Source organism: Serinus canaria, chromosome 9 (assembly GCF_022539315.1).
Source record: "Serinus canaria isolate serCan28SL12 chromosome 9, serCan2020, whole genome shotgun sequence".
In the NCBI taxonomy this organism is placed as follows: Eukaryota; Metazoa; Chordata; class Aves; order Passeriformes; family Fringillidae; genus Serinus; species Serinus canaria.
Window position 1 is genome coordinate 21,020,010 of NC_066323.1, and position 16,762 is coordinate 21,036,771.

At 47.2% G+C, this 16,762-nt stretch overlaps 1 protein-coding gene across 3 annotated transcripts in view; it reads right to left on the reverse strand.

Annotated features, from left to right (window-relative positions):
- Positions 1-887: 887 nt before the first annotated feature.
- FARP2 (FERM, ARH/RhoGEF and pleckstrin domain protein 2) overlaps positions 888-16,762 on the reverse strand; it is a 71,702-nt gene continuing 55,827 nt past the window's right edge. For 2 of the 3 annotated variants that reach the window (XM_050978145.1, XM_050978144.1), the window contains exons 15-27: positions 16,173-16,262; positions 14,732-14,865; positions 13,801-13,882; positions 11,807-12,044; positions 10,865-10,995; positions 10,031-10,099; positions 9,550-9,639; positions 8,797-8,879; positions 8,091-8,209; positions 7,151-7,314; positions 4,594-4,701; positions 3,681-3,832; positions 888-1,975 (exon numbers count right to left, since the gene is read on the reverse strand). In XM_050978145.1, the coding sequence (XP_050834102.1) occupies positions 1,888-1,975; positions 3,681-3,832; positions 4,594-4,701; positions 7,151-7,314; positions 8,091-8,209; positions 8,797-8,879; positions 9,550-9,639; positions 10,031-10,099; positions 10,865-10,995; positions 11,807-12,044; positions 13,801-13,882; positions 14,732-14,865; positions 16,173-16,262 (1,548 nt within the window). In that variant the 3' untranslated portion in view covers positions 888-1,887. Of the gene's footprint in view, positions 1,976-3,680; positions 3,833-4,593; positions 4,702-5,268; positions 5,382-7,150; positions 7,315-8,090; positions 8,210-8,796; positions 8,880-9,549; positions 9,640-10,030; positions 10,100-10,864; positions 10,996-11,806; positions 12,045-13,800; positions 13,883-14,731; positions 14,866-16,172; positions 16,263-16,762 lie in introns of those variants that run through there. The other variant, XM_050978146.1, reaches the window with a different exon arrangement.

Below are 16,762 nucleotides of genomic sequence, written 5' to 3' on the forward strand. Positions count from 1 at the left end.
TTGAGCTCAGCATTCTCAAACCAAAGAAGGGACTTTAGCTGCCTGCTGTCCTTCCAGAGGCTCCTGGTTTAGAGACCCCACCTCAGCCACTGCATCTTCAAGAGAGATGCTGAGCTGCAGGTTCAGCACAGAAACAACTGAAGGATCGTTCACTCACCAGCCCACAGACCTCAAGGGAAGACTCTTGCTCACTGTGGGAGCCCCACTTTGGATGGAGAGCACTTGGTACAGGGTGAGCTGAGACCCAGAGATGTGGAAAACTACTAACTGGAACCTGGATGGTGGGCCCAGGAAGGGGGATGGTGAGCTCAGGAATAAGAGGCTGAGAGAGTTTTATACCAAGATGCTATTTACTTTGAACAGTCATATTCAGCCACAGTATAACATGTCTAATCAATCCACATGGATACACCTACAACAGGTAATTAAAAAAATAATAAATGAAGACACTAATAAATTAAGTACATTTAACTTAGATGGGACAATGGTCTTGGTGACAGCGATGGCAAAGGCTGGGTCTGCAGTCACTCCTCTAGGATGCAAATGCCAAGCAAGAAAATCCCTCTGGATTCCCCCTCCCCTCTGTCCTCCTCCCACAAATGCTTGAGACCTGAACACTTGTGCTGGCCTCTTTCCATCCCATTGTCCCATGGGATCTCCACATTCCTCCATCCCCACAGCATGCAACACTTTCCTTTTGCTTTCGCTGCTTCCCTGCCTTATTCCTTCCATTAGTACACAAACACTTTTCTATCTAATACAAACCAGAGTCCCCACAGCCCATCAAAGCCACGTCCAACAGCATCTTGTGGCACTTAGCAAATGTCAGTCCTTCTGTGGAGGCACCCAGAGGTGACAGCTTTACAAAAGAGAACAAGCTGCAAACATTTCAGATTTAATACAGAAATTTAATAGGGTCCACAGACACTACTGCTCCATCTGGAATCCAGTGACTTTTACACCTTCATGAGAAACAGAAGATGGATCCCACCCCAAGCTGAAATAGAGGATTAGGGATTTTCACAAATCCTTGCATGACAAAAGCACAAGCAACAGTGACCTTCAGAGGCTTGCTCTCCTACAGTGCTTACATGCCTTGAAAACATCACCCACACCAGAGTGGAGAGTTTTGCCATCCCGTGCCTTACTTAACTCCTACTACAGGATAAAGAAACTGGAGCAGTGATATGAGAACAGTGATTGAGTTCAGAGGACAAACCATGCACCCCCCTGCACCGATCCACAATCCACCAACACCTCCACAGCTCAGCAGAGACTCAGCTTGCCTGGAAAACTGCTGCCTTCGCAGCTCCTGAGGAGCAGAGCTGTGCTGGGAGAGCTGCAGTGTCCTGTTCAGAATGAGCAGTGAGTGAGCCAGCACATGGTGTGTTCCTGTCTGTCCGAGGCAGCTGTGCCAGCAGGCTGATGTTACAGCAGCAGCAGCAGGACAGGCTGTGCTGCCAGCCCCACGAGCACCCAGGACAGGGAGCCCTGGCACCCACTGCTGCCAGCCAGCTACACCCCTGGAAGCTGCTGGGTTTCTCCCATGAGTGCTGATCATCCAGTCAAAATGTAAAAAGAAGGTGGGACCTGCCTTCAGGGCAGGTAAAGGTGTCACTGTACAGATACCATGGAACAAGAACCCGTCCATGATGGGGCCAGCCAGCATTGCTGTTGTTGGGTTCTCTCTAAGGAGGTTCAGCTGGAACAGACTTGACCCTCTTCCCCACCTTTGGGAATGGATGTGATCCCTGTCTGCAGCCCCTCACTCCCACTTCCCATTCTGGGGGGAAGGAGCCTCCTGGGTCTTTGCTTTGCCAACTCCAGAGCCTCCTGTTCCCGCCTGTTTTGTTGGTGTTGCCAGCAGAGATCCAGCTCTGCCCCACATCACTCTGTGTGAGTGTCCTTCTCCTTGGGGAGCAGCAGGCTCGACCTGGCTGGAGAGCTGGTAGCTCTTTTGATCACCTCCATCCACCTGCCAAGAAAACACATGAGAAGTGTTTAACCCTCACTCACAGGGAATCTTGTCCTTTGTTATGAGCTGTACCTCTTTCCCAAACCTCCCAAAACAGCCATTTTCTTTCTTTTACAAGTCTTCTGGAAAATTAACTCTTCAAAGGGACAGCTTGAGATGTGGCAAAAACCCTGCAGAATGTGGCTGCCTGTCCAAGTAATGAGGCTACAATGCTCTGAGCTCCAGAGAACTCTCAAGAGAGCTCACTGTGTTCTCTCCTCAGTGTTAGCAAGGATGACAAGCTGATAATAATTATTGCTTTTCTTAACAAGAAATTAGAAAATAGCTAACAGTCTTGCTCCTGTGGAAGAAAGCAAATCAACAGTGAAAAAAGCAAGACAAATGCACTGTGAATTGGACATTTTTCCCCTGAAATCCCTACCATGAGCCCAGTGCATTAAAGAGCACAACTTATAGGTCAGGTAGCAGATACCTCAGCTGTTCACAAGTGTGTGACACTCTCCCAAGGAAGGGGGACATGTGACACCTCAGTAAAACCACATTCCAAAACTACCAATCCAACCCTGCATGGAAGGAGCCAGAGCAGGGCCTCTCAACACAGCAGCAAAGTTTTGTACCTGGTGCATTTCACACAGTCTGTGGAAGCCCCTAAAAGCAATTAATTGTAATTATAGGGGATAATAATCAAATGTAATTACAGAGAAAGCAGACAAGTGAAAGGGAGCCCTGCACTTGTTGCTGTCAGCCATGTGCTGTAACTTCTGCTCCCAGAGATGGAAGATAAAAACCAAAAAACTCTTTACAGAACCTGGAAATCTGACTCCCAAAGAGCTGGAGGAGCTGAGCACCCCATGGCCCTTCCCCTCCCACATCCCTCCCTGGCCCCAAGGAAGCCCCAGACTCCTGGCACAAAGCTTACAGCTCCTGGTGTATTCCCAGCTCTCCCACACACAGAGGAGGGCTCTGTCAGAGAAGGGATCTCCAAATATCATTGGTGGGGAGAAGAAGGGAATGTTATTCCTGAGAATGTGCTGGAAGATCACTCAGACTAGGAGGAAAGAGAATGTGGCATTCACATTCTCTGTACAGAGAGAGAGAGATAATTCTCTCTCACATGATTTTTCCTGGAGAAGCCCAGAGAGAAGAAGAGAAAACAATTCTTATCTCTACTTGCTGCTTCTGTTGTTTTTGCACATGTGGAATGTGTTAGGAAGATTGTTTACCTGAAGGGATTTGGTATTTGGATTCTGGTGATGGTTGTTTATATTAATTAACCAATCACTCAGGAGACAGTCAGGAGTTTTCTTTAGTATGCAATTTAGTAAAGTATAGTATCTCTTTAATATATTATAGTATAATGTAATATAATATAGTTTTTAAAAAGCAATTGTTCAGCATCCTGAATCAATGGAGTCAGATGCCAATCATTCCTTGGTTAATATTAATTGGTTAACATTAATTAACCAATCACTCAAAGCTGTGTCCTGTCAGGAGACAGGAGTTTTCTTTAGTATATAATTTAGTATAGTATCTCTTTAATGTAATATACTATAGTTTTAATAAAGCAATTGTTCAGCATCCTGAATCAATGCAGTCACATGCCCCTCATTCCCAACATTCCCTGATTACTCCAAGAGAGGATGGAATGACCAAGCACTGAGTTAAGAGCAGGTTATAAACCAAGACAGAGAAAACAGAAAATTACCTCTCAAAGGTGTATTTGCTCTCAGCCCTGAAGAAATACACGTGGGACTTGAACTGCAGCTTGAAGACATAATCCTTCTGAATGCCATCTGCCTCCACAGGGCAGCTGACCGAGTAGCCCAGCAGGGGGAGGCTGGCCAGGGGATAATCATCCTGCAAGAGCCCAAGAGCCCAGCCCTGAGTGCCACACCCTGCTATGCAGCCTGTGTGCCACAGGGGAGGGCTGTGCACCCTTGTTAGGAGACAACAGGAGAACTCTTCTGCAAGGCCACCAACAGCTCATGATTAAACCTTCCCCCAGCTCTTTTCATTTTTTATGGTTATTTGCTTCTGCTCCTCTGCCCAATGCTGCCTCCTGGGCTCTCTCCTCCTTCTCTGCAACCTTCCTCTGGAACTTGAAGCAGAGATCTGACAAAAAAGGTGAAGTAACCCTCACAAAAGAAATGTGACCTCGAGGCAAGGAGCCAGAATAGCCCAATTACTGGGTTAACACAGTTTATTTGGTTTATAAGATAAAAAATTGCACTGCACCATAGTTCATTTTCAAGCAGGTGCTGGATGCACCATGGGCAGAAAAATCCCTGCAGCCTGTCAGGCTGAGCTGAAGCCCAGCACAGAGAGAAGTGGGCAAAGAAGGCCCAAAGGCTGCTGTGTCCCTCACATCCCTCAGTCACTGCATGAGGAGACATTTCCCCCTCACCCACAGAAGTTCAGCACCATCAGAACTGGAAATTCTAATGGAGTCCCACAAGAAATGCCCACAGCCTTTCAGAGACCAGCTTCATTATGAATTACCTCCTCTTCCCCCTGGACTCTCCCTCAAACAGCAGTGCCTTGTCCCTGGAGCTGAAAGCCAAGGATCCCCAGTCCCCCCCAAGACCCTGCCCTTCACCCCCTCACCTACACCTGCCCACCTGGTGTGTCTTGTAGAAGAACAAGCAGAAGTTGGTGAAGACGACCCACAGTTTCTGCCAGCCATTGCTGTTCTTGAACTTCCTCAGCAAATACCCAGAGAGCTGGTTCTGGCACAGAAGGAAAAGAGAACTGCCATGAGATCACAGGCTGCCATCCTGCTGCAGCCCAACCCTGCTCCTGCTCCCTGTGGCAAAGGCCTCCCAGGCATGGTGACAGCCACCAGGGCCCCTCCCTTCCAGCCACCCTTTCTGACATGCAGAAAAGCCACGTGGAACACACTGTGTGAGAAGGGAAATAAAGCAGGAGAGGAAACAGGGCTGCAGAGCTGGGAGATGAACAACACATGGCAGCTACATGAAGCAAAGCTGGCATGGAAGGGGCTGCAGGGAGGGGAACACCCCTGCCTTGGAGTCAGCCAGCAGGACAGGGAAACCTCCAGCATGGAATGGCAGCACAGGGATTTTGTAATTTGAGAAAAAGACAGGCTATGTGGCAGATTTACAGAGAACCATTTTTTGAGGCATTAACAGGAGGAAATCCTGTCTTAACGAGGCAATGGCACATGTCTGCCTGTGAGGATGAGGATCCTCACGTCAGCAGGTAGGAAGCAGGACATTTTCCTGGGCATCCCATGGCTCCTCCCCACCAGCACAACGTGTGAGAGGCATCTTTACCTGGATCATGCACAAGTAATCAGACAGGGACAGGCTCTGGTTCCGGTACCAACAAACATGGGTGATTGTGTTGGGCCGTTGGGCCTGGCCCAGCAAATAGCGAGGAGGAAGCTCTGGAGAAACAGCAAGAGAGCAGAAAACTGAGCAGAGAAAGGGGGAGAGAAAGAGAAAAACAGAATGTTAGGGTGAGAGGAGTGATGCAAGAAAGGTGGCTGTGAAAGGAAAATGGATTGTGAGAAAAATGACGGTGTTAGAACATGGAACAGATCAGAGTGAGAGCGAGTGCAGGAACTCACAGATTCCATCCCAGAGCCTGCAGCAGGGTGGGCTTGTTATCCATGCACAGAACTGTCACCTGGTGCCAGCTGGGAAAGGCCTGGCCCCTCCAACAGAAACCACAACAGCAGCCAGCTCAAGTGCCCAATGTCTGTACCTCAAACCCAGGTCACATCTACAGCACTTCCCTGATCAAGCTGATCCACAAGGTCTCTCTATCAGAACAACACAGGAGCTCCAGTGCCCAAACCTTTAACTGCACTTAAACAAGTGCCTCAAGAGCAGAGCAGCACAGGCAGGCACAGACACAGGCTGCAGCCCCCTGCCCCATTGCTTTTGTCAGTTAGTGACCTCCTTTTCCTGTCCATGTTATGTAGGGTCCTTCCCACTTCTGGAAGTCTTCCCAGCCTCCAGGCAGGTGTCCTGCCCTGCCAAACTGCTGCCTAAAGTAAAACCAGAGTTGGTGCAAGCAGTGTAAGGAGTGCTGAGCTGATCAGCCTCAAAATCTGCAGGATTCAGTGCCCAAATAGGCCACCAGTGCTGCCTGGCACTGTGAGGAACAGCCAGACTGCAGGAACCAGTGGCTCACAGAATCCCAAAAAGATTTGGGTTGGAAGGGACCTTGGAGCTCATGTGGTTCCAAGCCCTGCCATGGGCAGGGGCCCCTTCCACTAGACCAGGTTGCTCAGACTCCCATCCAACCTGGCCTTGGACACCTCCATGGGCACATAATAAACACCTCTGCTCAGCATAAAATGATGCTGCCATGAAAAGACACTTGGCTGTTCAGTCCTGCCAGCAAGGGAAGGGCAGAGAATTCCAACTGAATTCCCTCTTCTTAATTCTGGGTGCAGTACAGCTAACCAGAGCTCAGCCCAGCACAGTCAGTCTCTAAAGGAAAATTTCATAGAGGGGGACCCATTATAATCACAGAACCATTAAGGTTGGAAAAGACCTCCAAAATCATCAATTTGACCAAATTCCACTTAACAATTTGGCAAAGGGCCACATCCACACATTCTCTGAACATTTCTGGGGATAGTGACCCTACCACTGGGCAGCCTGCTCCAGTGCTTAACCACTCTTTTTGCTAAGAAATTCTTCCTGATTCCAAATCTGAACCTCCACTGTGTAGCTTGAGGTCCTTCCCTCTTGTCCTGTCCTTGTTCCCTGGGAGCAGAACCCAACCCCCACCTGGCTGAGAGTTGTGGAGAGCCAGAAGGTTCCCCCTGAGCCTCCAGGCTGAGACCCTTCCTGGTGCTCCAGACCCTCCCCCAGCTCCACTGTCATTCTCTGGACACACTCCAGCCCCTCAAGGTCCTTCTTGTCATGAGGGTCCCAGAACTGACCCCAGGATCTGAGGTGCACCAGCAGTGCCCAGCACAGGGGGTGCTCAGCAGGGTGACCCCCAAAGGAGGATTCAGCCCCAGCACATCCTGGCTTTCCTGTAAACCGTTCCTGCTGCCCAAGCAGAGCCCTGCTGCACGGAGAGCAGACACACAGACAGCCAGACAGCGGACAGCATGCAGAGGTGGCGGGTGGCCCATGCTCTCCAGGGGCACAGCAGCTCTGCCAGGGCCAGGGCAGGAGGGGCTGCCCCGGGTACCTCGACGGCCGCGCTGTGGTCGGCCATGGAGACGCTGGTGTTGCGGTACCAGCACACGTGCATGGTGGTGTTGGCACGGTGCTGGCTCTGCCTGTCCAGGGAGCTACGGGAGGAGTGAATGTCATCTTCGGACTCCTGCTCTACTGACACCTCATCAGAGGATCCTGGGGGAGGAGAATGGGTGGTGGTTTAAGAAAAGTGTGCAATGCAAAAGCAAGAGAAGCTGGGATGCCTGAGAAAGGTTTGCTCTCGCCATGTCCAGTTTTATGTCACACTGAACTGGTTACACAGCTCCTACACCACTCTGAGCACATCAGGCTGGGTTTCTTTACTCAGTTCTGCCTGGGGCAGCTGACTCACAGGATCAAAGGATGGTCTGGGTTGGAAGAGACCTTAAAGCTCATCATTCCAACCCCCTGCCATGGGCAGGGACACCTTCCACTAGAATAAAATCACAGAGTGGTTTGAGTCAGTGGTGTGTGAAACAAACAAAAATGACCACACTTCATCTTGAGTCAAGGAACAGAACAGAGGTCTCCAAGAAAAAATACTCCATGTTTCAGCACAGCCATAACACCATCAGACATGCACAGGAATACTGGGCTGTAAAAGCTGACCTCCAGAGACACATTTTGGACCAAAGAACTCACCACATAGTTAAATTGAGAAAAATCTATGTAAGGGTTTTTAGGATTTTATACAATCCCTTTATAAAGGACCTCATAAAATTAACAACTCTGCAATGGGAGCATCTCTGCTGCATTTAAAGCTACCTTGAACACCTAGGAAGACAAGCATATCTGTTTTGATGAAAACCAAAGCCCAACTAACTCTCCATTATCATATGAATTATAAAAATATGTCATTTATGTCATCAACCTCACAAAAGGAAAAGCAGAAAGGACAGGACATCTTCAAGGAGACAGGGAACAGCACTTACTGTTGGAGCGGTTGCAGACGGAATTTTCCAGAAGCATCTCAGATTTCTCTGTGGATTTCTTGGCCATCTCAATGGCCACATTCAGATCTTCCATCCACTTGCCCATCTCCAGGCGGGTACTGCAAGGGAAGCAGTGGCAATGGGCATCTGGGCCAGCCCAGAGCTGTGCCCAGGGGCTGAAGGCATGGGTCACTGCCCAAAACAAGGCACAGTATCCTTCCATTAGGTAAATAAAAGCAAAATTAGAATTCCTCCAAAGCAGGAGATTTCCAGAGAGGAAACTGACCTCCTGCAGCCTCCACCTCTCTAGTCAAGCCTTGAAACAAGACTAAATTAACAATTAAACACTTGGACTTTACAGCAAATAAAATGAACAGACAGCTGGCAGGGGTCAGGAGAGGAATTCTGGAGATGGGGGATATGAGCCTGCCCTCCCCAGGGCTGGGGCAGCTCTGCAGGTGGGGTCTCACCTGAGCAGGGCAGAGGGGCACAATCCCAAACCCCTTCCTGCTGCCCACCCTGGGATCAGCCCAGGATAAACTAACTGCTCCTTCCCAAAATTCAACACTGAAAAAGGAACTGTGAAGAGCCCTGGGCTTATTTTGAAGTCCAGAGGATGCATGAAACACCCCTCTGGCTCTGCACCACCTGAGCAGTAGCTTTCTGGAGAAGGAATCCATCAAAGCCAGAGGAAAACCAGGATTACCTGGCTGCCACCACTATGGTTTTCTGTGCAGAATAGATTGTGAAGCAGTGTGGGACAGACCATTCATTCTCACTCTCCTCCACCTGCAGGAAAAGAAAAGATTTTTCTCATCAGTGCTCAGGCACCAATAAACACTAAAACTGTCCTGTGCTGGCTGGGACTGGAGTCAAACAGGATTCCAACCCTGCTGCAGGAAATGCAGAACAGCAACTCTCTGATGAATACCAGCTACTTTCAAGTCTATTTTGTCTCTCTATGACAATCTAAGGTGTGTTTCTACTGCAGGGGCACAGCAGCACTTCCAGCAGGGCAGGGAAAGGAAGGGTTGGAGCAGATTTGGCTCATTACTCACCGGGGGGTCGAGCACTATCAGCTGCAAACCAAAGACAGAAAGAACAATCCTATTAGAAAAGGTGTGGGGAGGCAGGAGGAGTGATTACATGCCCAGGTGTGTGCAGGGGGACAAAACACCAGGATAAATAAATCCCTGTTTCCAGATCAGCCTCTTACTTCCAGCAGTGTGAAAATGAATGGGCAACAGGGTGTGCTCCAGCTGTTTTGCTAATGTGGAAGGAACAGACTGATCACCTGCAGATAAAGAAAGCTCTGTTTGACACACATCAAGGTCCAATTGCTGCTGAGAGCTGCCTTGGAGCAGTCTGGGCTTTGGTCCTCGTGCCCTGAAGGGATTCCTCAGCCTGCCTTAAGCAAAGCCATTTCCTTAACCCTGTGGTGCAACATGGAACCACTTACCAACATGCCATGCAGAGAGAGGTGTCCGTGGATTTTGAACTGATTTGTCCCTGTGACCCCTTTGCTTGTGTACAGTAACATATCTGAGAACTGGAAAGGCAGGGAGAGAACAATCAGTGCTCTGAAAGCAGCAGGCAGGGCCAAGGATTTTTTGACATCTCCTTGGAAATCTGTTGTTTAAAGGCCACTGTAGATGCATGAAAAATGCCATTTCTCAGTCAGTTTGGCCAACTACTCTTCCAAACTCTCTTTTGTTTATTTATAAGAGAGGAAATTAAATTTTTTAATTTTGTTATAACTGTGCCATTAAGGAACCAAGTTGACCAGAGAGTAGTACCACAACCACACCCTCTAAAAACACTGCTTGGAGTGAGTGTTCAGTCTCAGGTACTGATTTTGAACACAAGCACATGAAAACACACTTCCCCAACAACTTTATCTTGAAGACTCTGGGTTTATAAAAGTCAGGAGCAACACCCACCAGAAAGAACATCCTCTGCTGTAAGCCCTTCTTAGTGAGCTTGTACAAGCAACCTTCCCGGATAAACTCCTGCAGTGGAAAAGAAAAAGTTAAACCATGTTTGATCTTTCCTGACTTGAGGGAATTTTATTGTCATCCCAGAGTACACAGATGTTGATTGGTGCCCAGCAATGACCACTAACAGATTTCTTGGGAGGCCCAATGACACTTTCCTTCCTTTTTTGTGACATGAATCAGCTCCTTGCTGCAGCCAGCATTTAAATCAGTGAAGGAAGAGAAAGGAAAGGAGCAGAATTCCTGTTGGACACCAGCAGTTCACCTATCACACTTACATCCCACTGCAGTGACTGCCAGACCCCAAAGCACATTCGATGCTCCTGTATTTATGCCCAGTACATCTATCAAAAACAAAGAAACAAAAAACCAAGCAGGAATTGCACAAACTCCTGGAATACAGAGGCACCCACACCAGTTCAGCCCAGTGCTGTGGCTCTCACCATCCCTGTGCTCTCAGAGCTTGCAGCAGGCAGACACAAGCAGAGCTGGGAGTGCATTTCCAGTAGGACACACTCACTCACAGAGCAGCACAGCCCAGCACACCCAGTGTCTGCACTGGAAACACAGAATTGCAGCCAGAGCTTAAGCAGAAACTTTTCTGATCTATTCCCCAGAATATCACCAAGGGGATGATCCCACCATCTATGGCATCCACTAAGAGATAGTTACATGAAGTTACCCAGACCAGAGGGGCAGTGATGGCAAATCCTCACTTCAAAGGCAACTCCTTGGAGATGAAACCAACAAAGGCTCTAAAAACCAAGCAGAGGCACTTACCCTGCCAGGTGCTGTGAGATTGTCTATCCCAATCAGGTCATGCTGCAGCTCTGTAAGCTTTTGGAAGTTTTCCAGGCGGATGAGGCTGTGCTGTAGCTGTGAAGTCATTTCTGTGACTTCCTTCAGGGCATCTGTGTGGAGAACAGCACCAATGGGACCAGAGCAGAGCAACCCAGGCCACCCATTTCACCCCTGGAAAACTGAATTGGGAATTTAGATCTGAAATTTATAGCCAGTTCTGGAACAGAATGGTTCATATGGAAGGGACCTACAATGTCCAAATGCCAATTTAAATGTATTTTAGAGAAGGGTAAAAAGAGCGAGCGACTTCACAGCATCTCCTATGATTCTGGAGATTACTGTGTATCTGAGCTTTTGCTTAATCAAAAAGTATTTACCATGTAGCTGAAAGTAAATGAAAAAAATCAAACCAAATTACTTCTGCCAAAGATTACTTTGTCATGAATGGACTTTGCTACACATGCTTCTGATGCTGCAAAACAAGTATTTGTTTTGGTCACACTTTTAAATCTAAATGACAAAAAGTTTGTAAAAAAAAAAAAAAAAAACCTCCTCTTTTTCTCCCTGCTAGGAGACAAGAAAATGACTAATTTTCCATCTTTGGGATCCATCATGAGAAACCCACTTCCTGGAATGCCAGGAAAAAGAAGCACTTCCATTGAATTTGTGGACATAACTAAAAATAAGTGAACCTGAGTGTTCAAGGCCAGGCTGGACAGGGCTCTGAGCATCCTGGTCTAGTAAAACTATCCCTGTCCATAGTGGAAGGGGAATGAGCTGAGTTTTAAGGTCCCTTTTAACCCAACCCATTCTGAGGTTGTATGAGTGTGTAACTCTGTGTTCCCAGGGCACAGGCAGAGTTTGGATGCCCATGGGGAGGGTGCTGCCAGCAGGACAGGGCTGGGCCAGGCGCTCACTCACTGCGGCAGTCGGCGAAGTCCCGGTGCTCTGCCGTGTAGTGCTTGCACAGCCTCCCCAGGATCAGCTTGTAGTGCATCAGTCTCTGGATGGGTTTGAGCAGAAAGGTGTTGAGGGGCAGGTAGCAAACCTTCTGCAGCTCAAACTCCTTATAAACCATCTCCAGCTTCTTGAGGCGTTTGGTTGCTTTCTCCAGTTCCGTCAGGACCTCGTCGTGTTTCTGCAGGTAACTGGTGAACTCCTGTGGACATGGACAAAAAGTGACTTGGATCAAAGGAGAACAGGCTTTCATCACTAAAGGGAGTGGCAGGCAGCTCCCAGACAAGGTCAAAATAGGTGTTTGTATGGCATTGTGCCTGTGCTTGCTGGGAATACCAAGTGCTGGTGGAGGAAATAGCAGTCCCAAACTCCTGCACTCCCATTCAAGCCACTGGTTTTAATTAAATAATTACTCCACTACTGCAGCACTAATGTAACTGTCCTACATAGGCACTCTACTCCAAATAAAGTTGACTTCATTTCAGAAGAAATTATTCTGCCTTGTGAATCAAGGTCTCAACAGGGGAGCTAAATAAATATCTTTTCTTTGTTTTCTGCTGAATAACCAACAAACACCCCTTATCAAGGTAAATGTAGGTTGCTAAACAAGCAGCAGTGATATAAAACCTTCCTGCAATTATTTTACCATGTTTTCTTTTTAAATTGTTTCTCAACAATAACTGTTTGCAAGTTACTTCAAGATTGACTGAAAAAGAAAAGGTTTAGATGGGATATTGGAGAGAAATTCTTCCCTGTGAGGGTAATGCCAGATACTAGAATCTGATAGTTCATGGCTTTAACATTGTTAGGAACCTTTTTCCTGTTGGATAAAGAAGCTACAGCAACAGAAGCCCAGCCCTCCATGAAGATGCCTGACTGGAACTCTGGACTGAGAGTTAAGATGCCTTGATAAGATAAAAGAACACTATTATCCAATAATCATGGCTCTAGGGAGAAGAAACAAGGCAGAGGGAAAAGAATGCATGCCCAAGAAAGCCAAACCCAGCAGAAAATCATTCCTGGTTGGTTTGGGAGGGGGAGGCCATAGCCCAAGAGGTCAAGTCTGCACAGAACCCCCAAACAAAGGGAGAGGAGGAGAGTTTGGGGTGAGTGGTGAAACCTCTGGTCAGAGGCAGTGAACACCCATCCTCCCCTACACCAACTGGATCAGTTGTAAAAGCCCCCAATCCCAGGATAGCCACATCCATGGGACATCCATGTGGGAGGCAGCTGAGGGGGGGCTCATAATCCATTAAATACCCCCCCCAAAGTACTCCCCAGACTCATTCCTGTGGCCTTGCACCACAGGACTGCACAGGATGCAAAGTGATTCAGTCTGCTGCAACAGACTGTGTAGGAGCTGCCCCCCTCCAGGAAAGGTACCTGGGCATTCCACCTGGCCTGAGCACACATTAATCCCTTGGATTCTATGTTTTGTGGGGGACCCTCACCACCAAGAGGACCAGCTGGACAGGATCATCAGGACGCTGCTGGGATGCACAGAGTGGTGATATTTTCTTTAATCTGACTCTGTCCCTCTCTTTCTGTTCCCCCCCACCCTTCTATTTCTTTCTCTTCCTTCTCTCTCTCTGATATTTACTATTAAATAAAGCCCATACTATTGACTTTGGCATATGGTCTCATTTGCATTTCTAATTTTTTTTTGCATTTCTAAGAATTTAAAGAACCAGACCATAACAGGTGGTGAGGTCCTGGCACAGGGTGCCCAGAGAGGCTGTGGCTGCCCTGGATCCCTGGAAGTGTCCAAGGCCAGGCTGGAGAGGGCCTGGAGCAACCTGGGAGGCAGGGAGTGGAATGAGATGAGCTTTAAGGCCACTTCCAACCAAAACCCTCCTGCGATTCTGTGATGAATGGAAACATTAACCCTGAATTCTGATCCAAAACCAAACAGAACACCTCAATAATCCCCAAATTCCAGGTCTTGCATGCTGTGTTACCTTGAGAGCGTGCATGTTCCTGAGCATGACATCCCCGATGCGCTGGAAATCCCCCTTCAGGTGAGCATTGCTTCTGCCTTCCCTGGAGCACACAGGAGGAGCAAAGGAGAAGGCAACACACATGGGGAATCAAGAAATTTCTCTTTTCTCCCTCCATCTTCCCTTGTAATTCACAAAAATCTTTAGGCATTTGGCATTCTGATTTCACTGTTCAGATTGAAAGCCTGGTGCATTAAATATGGATGCTGCACAAAACAGCAAACACAAACACATGCCTAAAAAACTGAGGAAAGACTAGAAAGGAACTTGTGTGAAAGTCTGTTTGAGAGTTTTATGTTTCAGACCTCCACAGAAATGTCATAACACGGCCCCACCTGATTTTGTGAATTTTTTTTGTTCATACTTTCCTTATGTTGATCACCTCCTTTTGAAAGGGAGTTATACTGTAATATATAACATGTCAGGTCAGGAGAAAATAATACAAAGTTTAAAAGACTAAAAACATCATCTGTGAAATAAACTGCATTGCAAGAACCAAACTCTCACCTTAATCACAAAAATATTTCCTAGATTTTCACCTGGAGATTCATTAACTGGAAGGTGTGGGAAAAACACATGCATCATCTTTTTGATCTTGCGCTCCTTTTTTTTAAGGCTTAATAACCACTATCAGATTACATCAACAATTGATGATCTTAAAGGTGCTTTCCAAGCTAAATCATTCTGTGATTACAAAACCCTCACTCATACAACTACAGGATATTATATACAAGGCAAAGATTGGAAAATGGCCTTTGTGCAACATGGTTTGTACTTTTTTCATAGCTTTAATTTCTTAAAAGATTTCTCCTTGCTTCTATCAATGTGGAAATATCAACTGCAGTCTGGTTTGGATGTGAGGATGTATAAAAAGGTCCCCCTGGTCACTTACCAGAGTGAGAGCCTCTGTTCAATCTCCTTCAGAAAGCCTCTGTGGAACTCATAGATGGGGTCTATGTTGGAGAAGAGCAGTGTCATCAAGCCCTCGGGCATGGCATTCTCCTTGATCACAGCACTGCGGAACCACTGCCAGAAAGCCAGAAATTCTCATCAATGTCTCTGCTTCAGAAATTCACTGTTACCATGAAAATTCCTGCTCCTGCAGTGATGGGGGAGGAGAGAGTATGCACAGGGAAAAAGCAGGAAGGAAGAAGTAGTATTTAGGGAAGAGGTAATTTGTGAAAAATGGAAAGATGGGATTTTTTTTTTTTTCCTTGCCAAATATGAGGAAGATGAGGCCCATGGCTGGCTGTGGGCACAAGCTTGTTTCTGAATGCAATGATGGGATGGTTGGGGACAGCTGAGTGACAGTCAGTTACCCAGTGGCTGCCCCAGCTGCTGCCACTTCCACGCAGATAAAACTGCTCTCATAGGCCTGGAGCCCTGTGCCAGTCACTCAGCTGAAGACATCTCGTTGAGGTCACATTCCACACTGGAGTGCTTCTGGCAGGGACAGGGACATTACAAAAATCCTCTGAGCTTTTTCTGAGGGATTCCCCCTTCTTTTAGAAGTGCTGGGAAGCCTGTAGGAGGAATTGGAGTGAGATGGTGCTCAATGAGCTTGCAGAGAACACCTCCACTGAGGCCACGCAGCATTGAGGGACTCATACTTTTCTTTAATGAAATTAAAACAACAGCTTATAGAAAGGCAACAGTCACAGTGCTCAAACATGGAGCTCATAAACACAAAAGCTCTTTTAGAAGCACATGAACTAGAAATTCATGCTGCCCTCCAAACTGGGACCCACTTGTCTATTCTGGGTGAAAGGAGAGGAAGAAACAAGCAGCAAAACAAGAAGAAACTCTTCAAACCCCCATGGGTTCGATGCCCTTTGCAACTGTCATCTGCTCACAGATCCACAGGCACAAGGCTGAAAGCTTTCCAAGGCTAAAAGCTTCCCAAGGAAAACCACAGAGAAGACAGCCAGATTATAAGCAGAGCTGGCAGATATCACTGCAATCGAGTGTTGTGCAGTTGCAATACAAAATCAGACACATATTACCAAAAATCATGTCATATTAACAAATTAGTCACTCTTCAAGGTAAGGGACTCCTGCAAAATGTTTTTAGGCTTTCCTTGTTCACAGTTTTCACAGCAAATGTTGCCTAGGTCATCAGGATGGCACAGGATGCAGCTGCTGGAGCAAGTGCTGGAAGTGCAGGGAAGGTATCTGCTCTCCCACAGAAGGAAGATTCTTCCACAAGAAGGAAGGGAACAGCTACTTGGCTTATGGTTCATGCTCCATTACAAGAAGAAATTTTAAGTTTTTCCAACCTAACAATCACAAATCTGTCATAAAAAGGGAAAAGAAATAAAGCCAAAGCCACTTACCACTGTAATGACCTCCAGGTCCTTTAAGTAGGTGCGTTCTGTGGCAAGGATCTCCTTTGCTATGAAGTATGCCTTGTCTGTGGGGCAGCGCTGGAAGGACACACAGACACCAGTGAGTACTGAAACACAAACCTCCACTTCCTCCTGGGCATCAGCTCAAACCTCACATCCACATCCCCTTGCTGTGTGCAAATGGAGCAGCTCATTACTACCAGGACATCTCTTTGTTCAGTATCACATTCCAAAATGCTGGCTTTGCTATAAAATATTCTTTATATTGTAAGAGTATTAAAAAATAATGCCAATTATATGTCAATTATCTTAGAATCATAGTTGGTTTAGGTTAGATGGGACCTTAAAGTTAATCTCATTCCAGCCCCTGCCATGGGCAGGGACACCTTTCACTACACCAGGGTGCTCCAAGCCCTGTCCAACCTGGCCTTGGACACTTCCATTACAGGAACTTCCACCTCAAATCAAGGGAGATCTTTACAAAAATACGGAAACACTTAATCCAAGACACCAAGATTTTAAACACTTCTCTAACCAGCAAACACAGCCCAACAGATTTGCAAGCAGTCCTTTTCCAA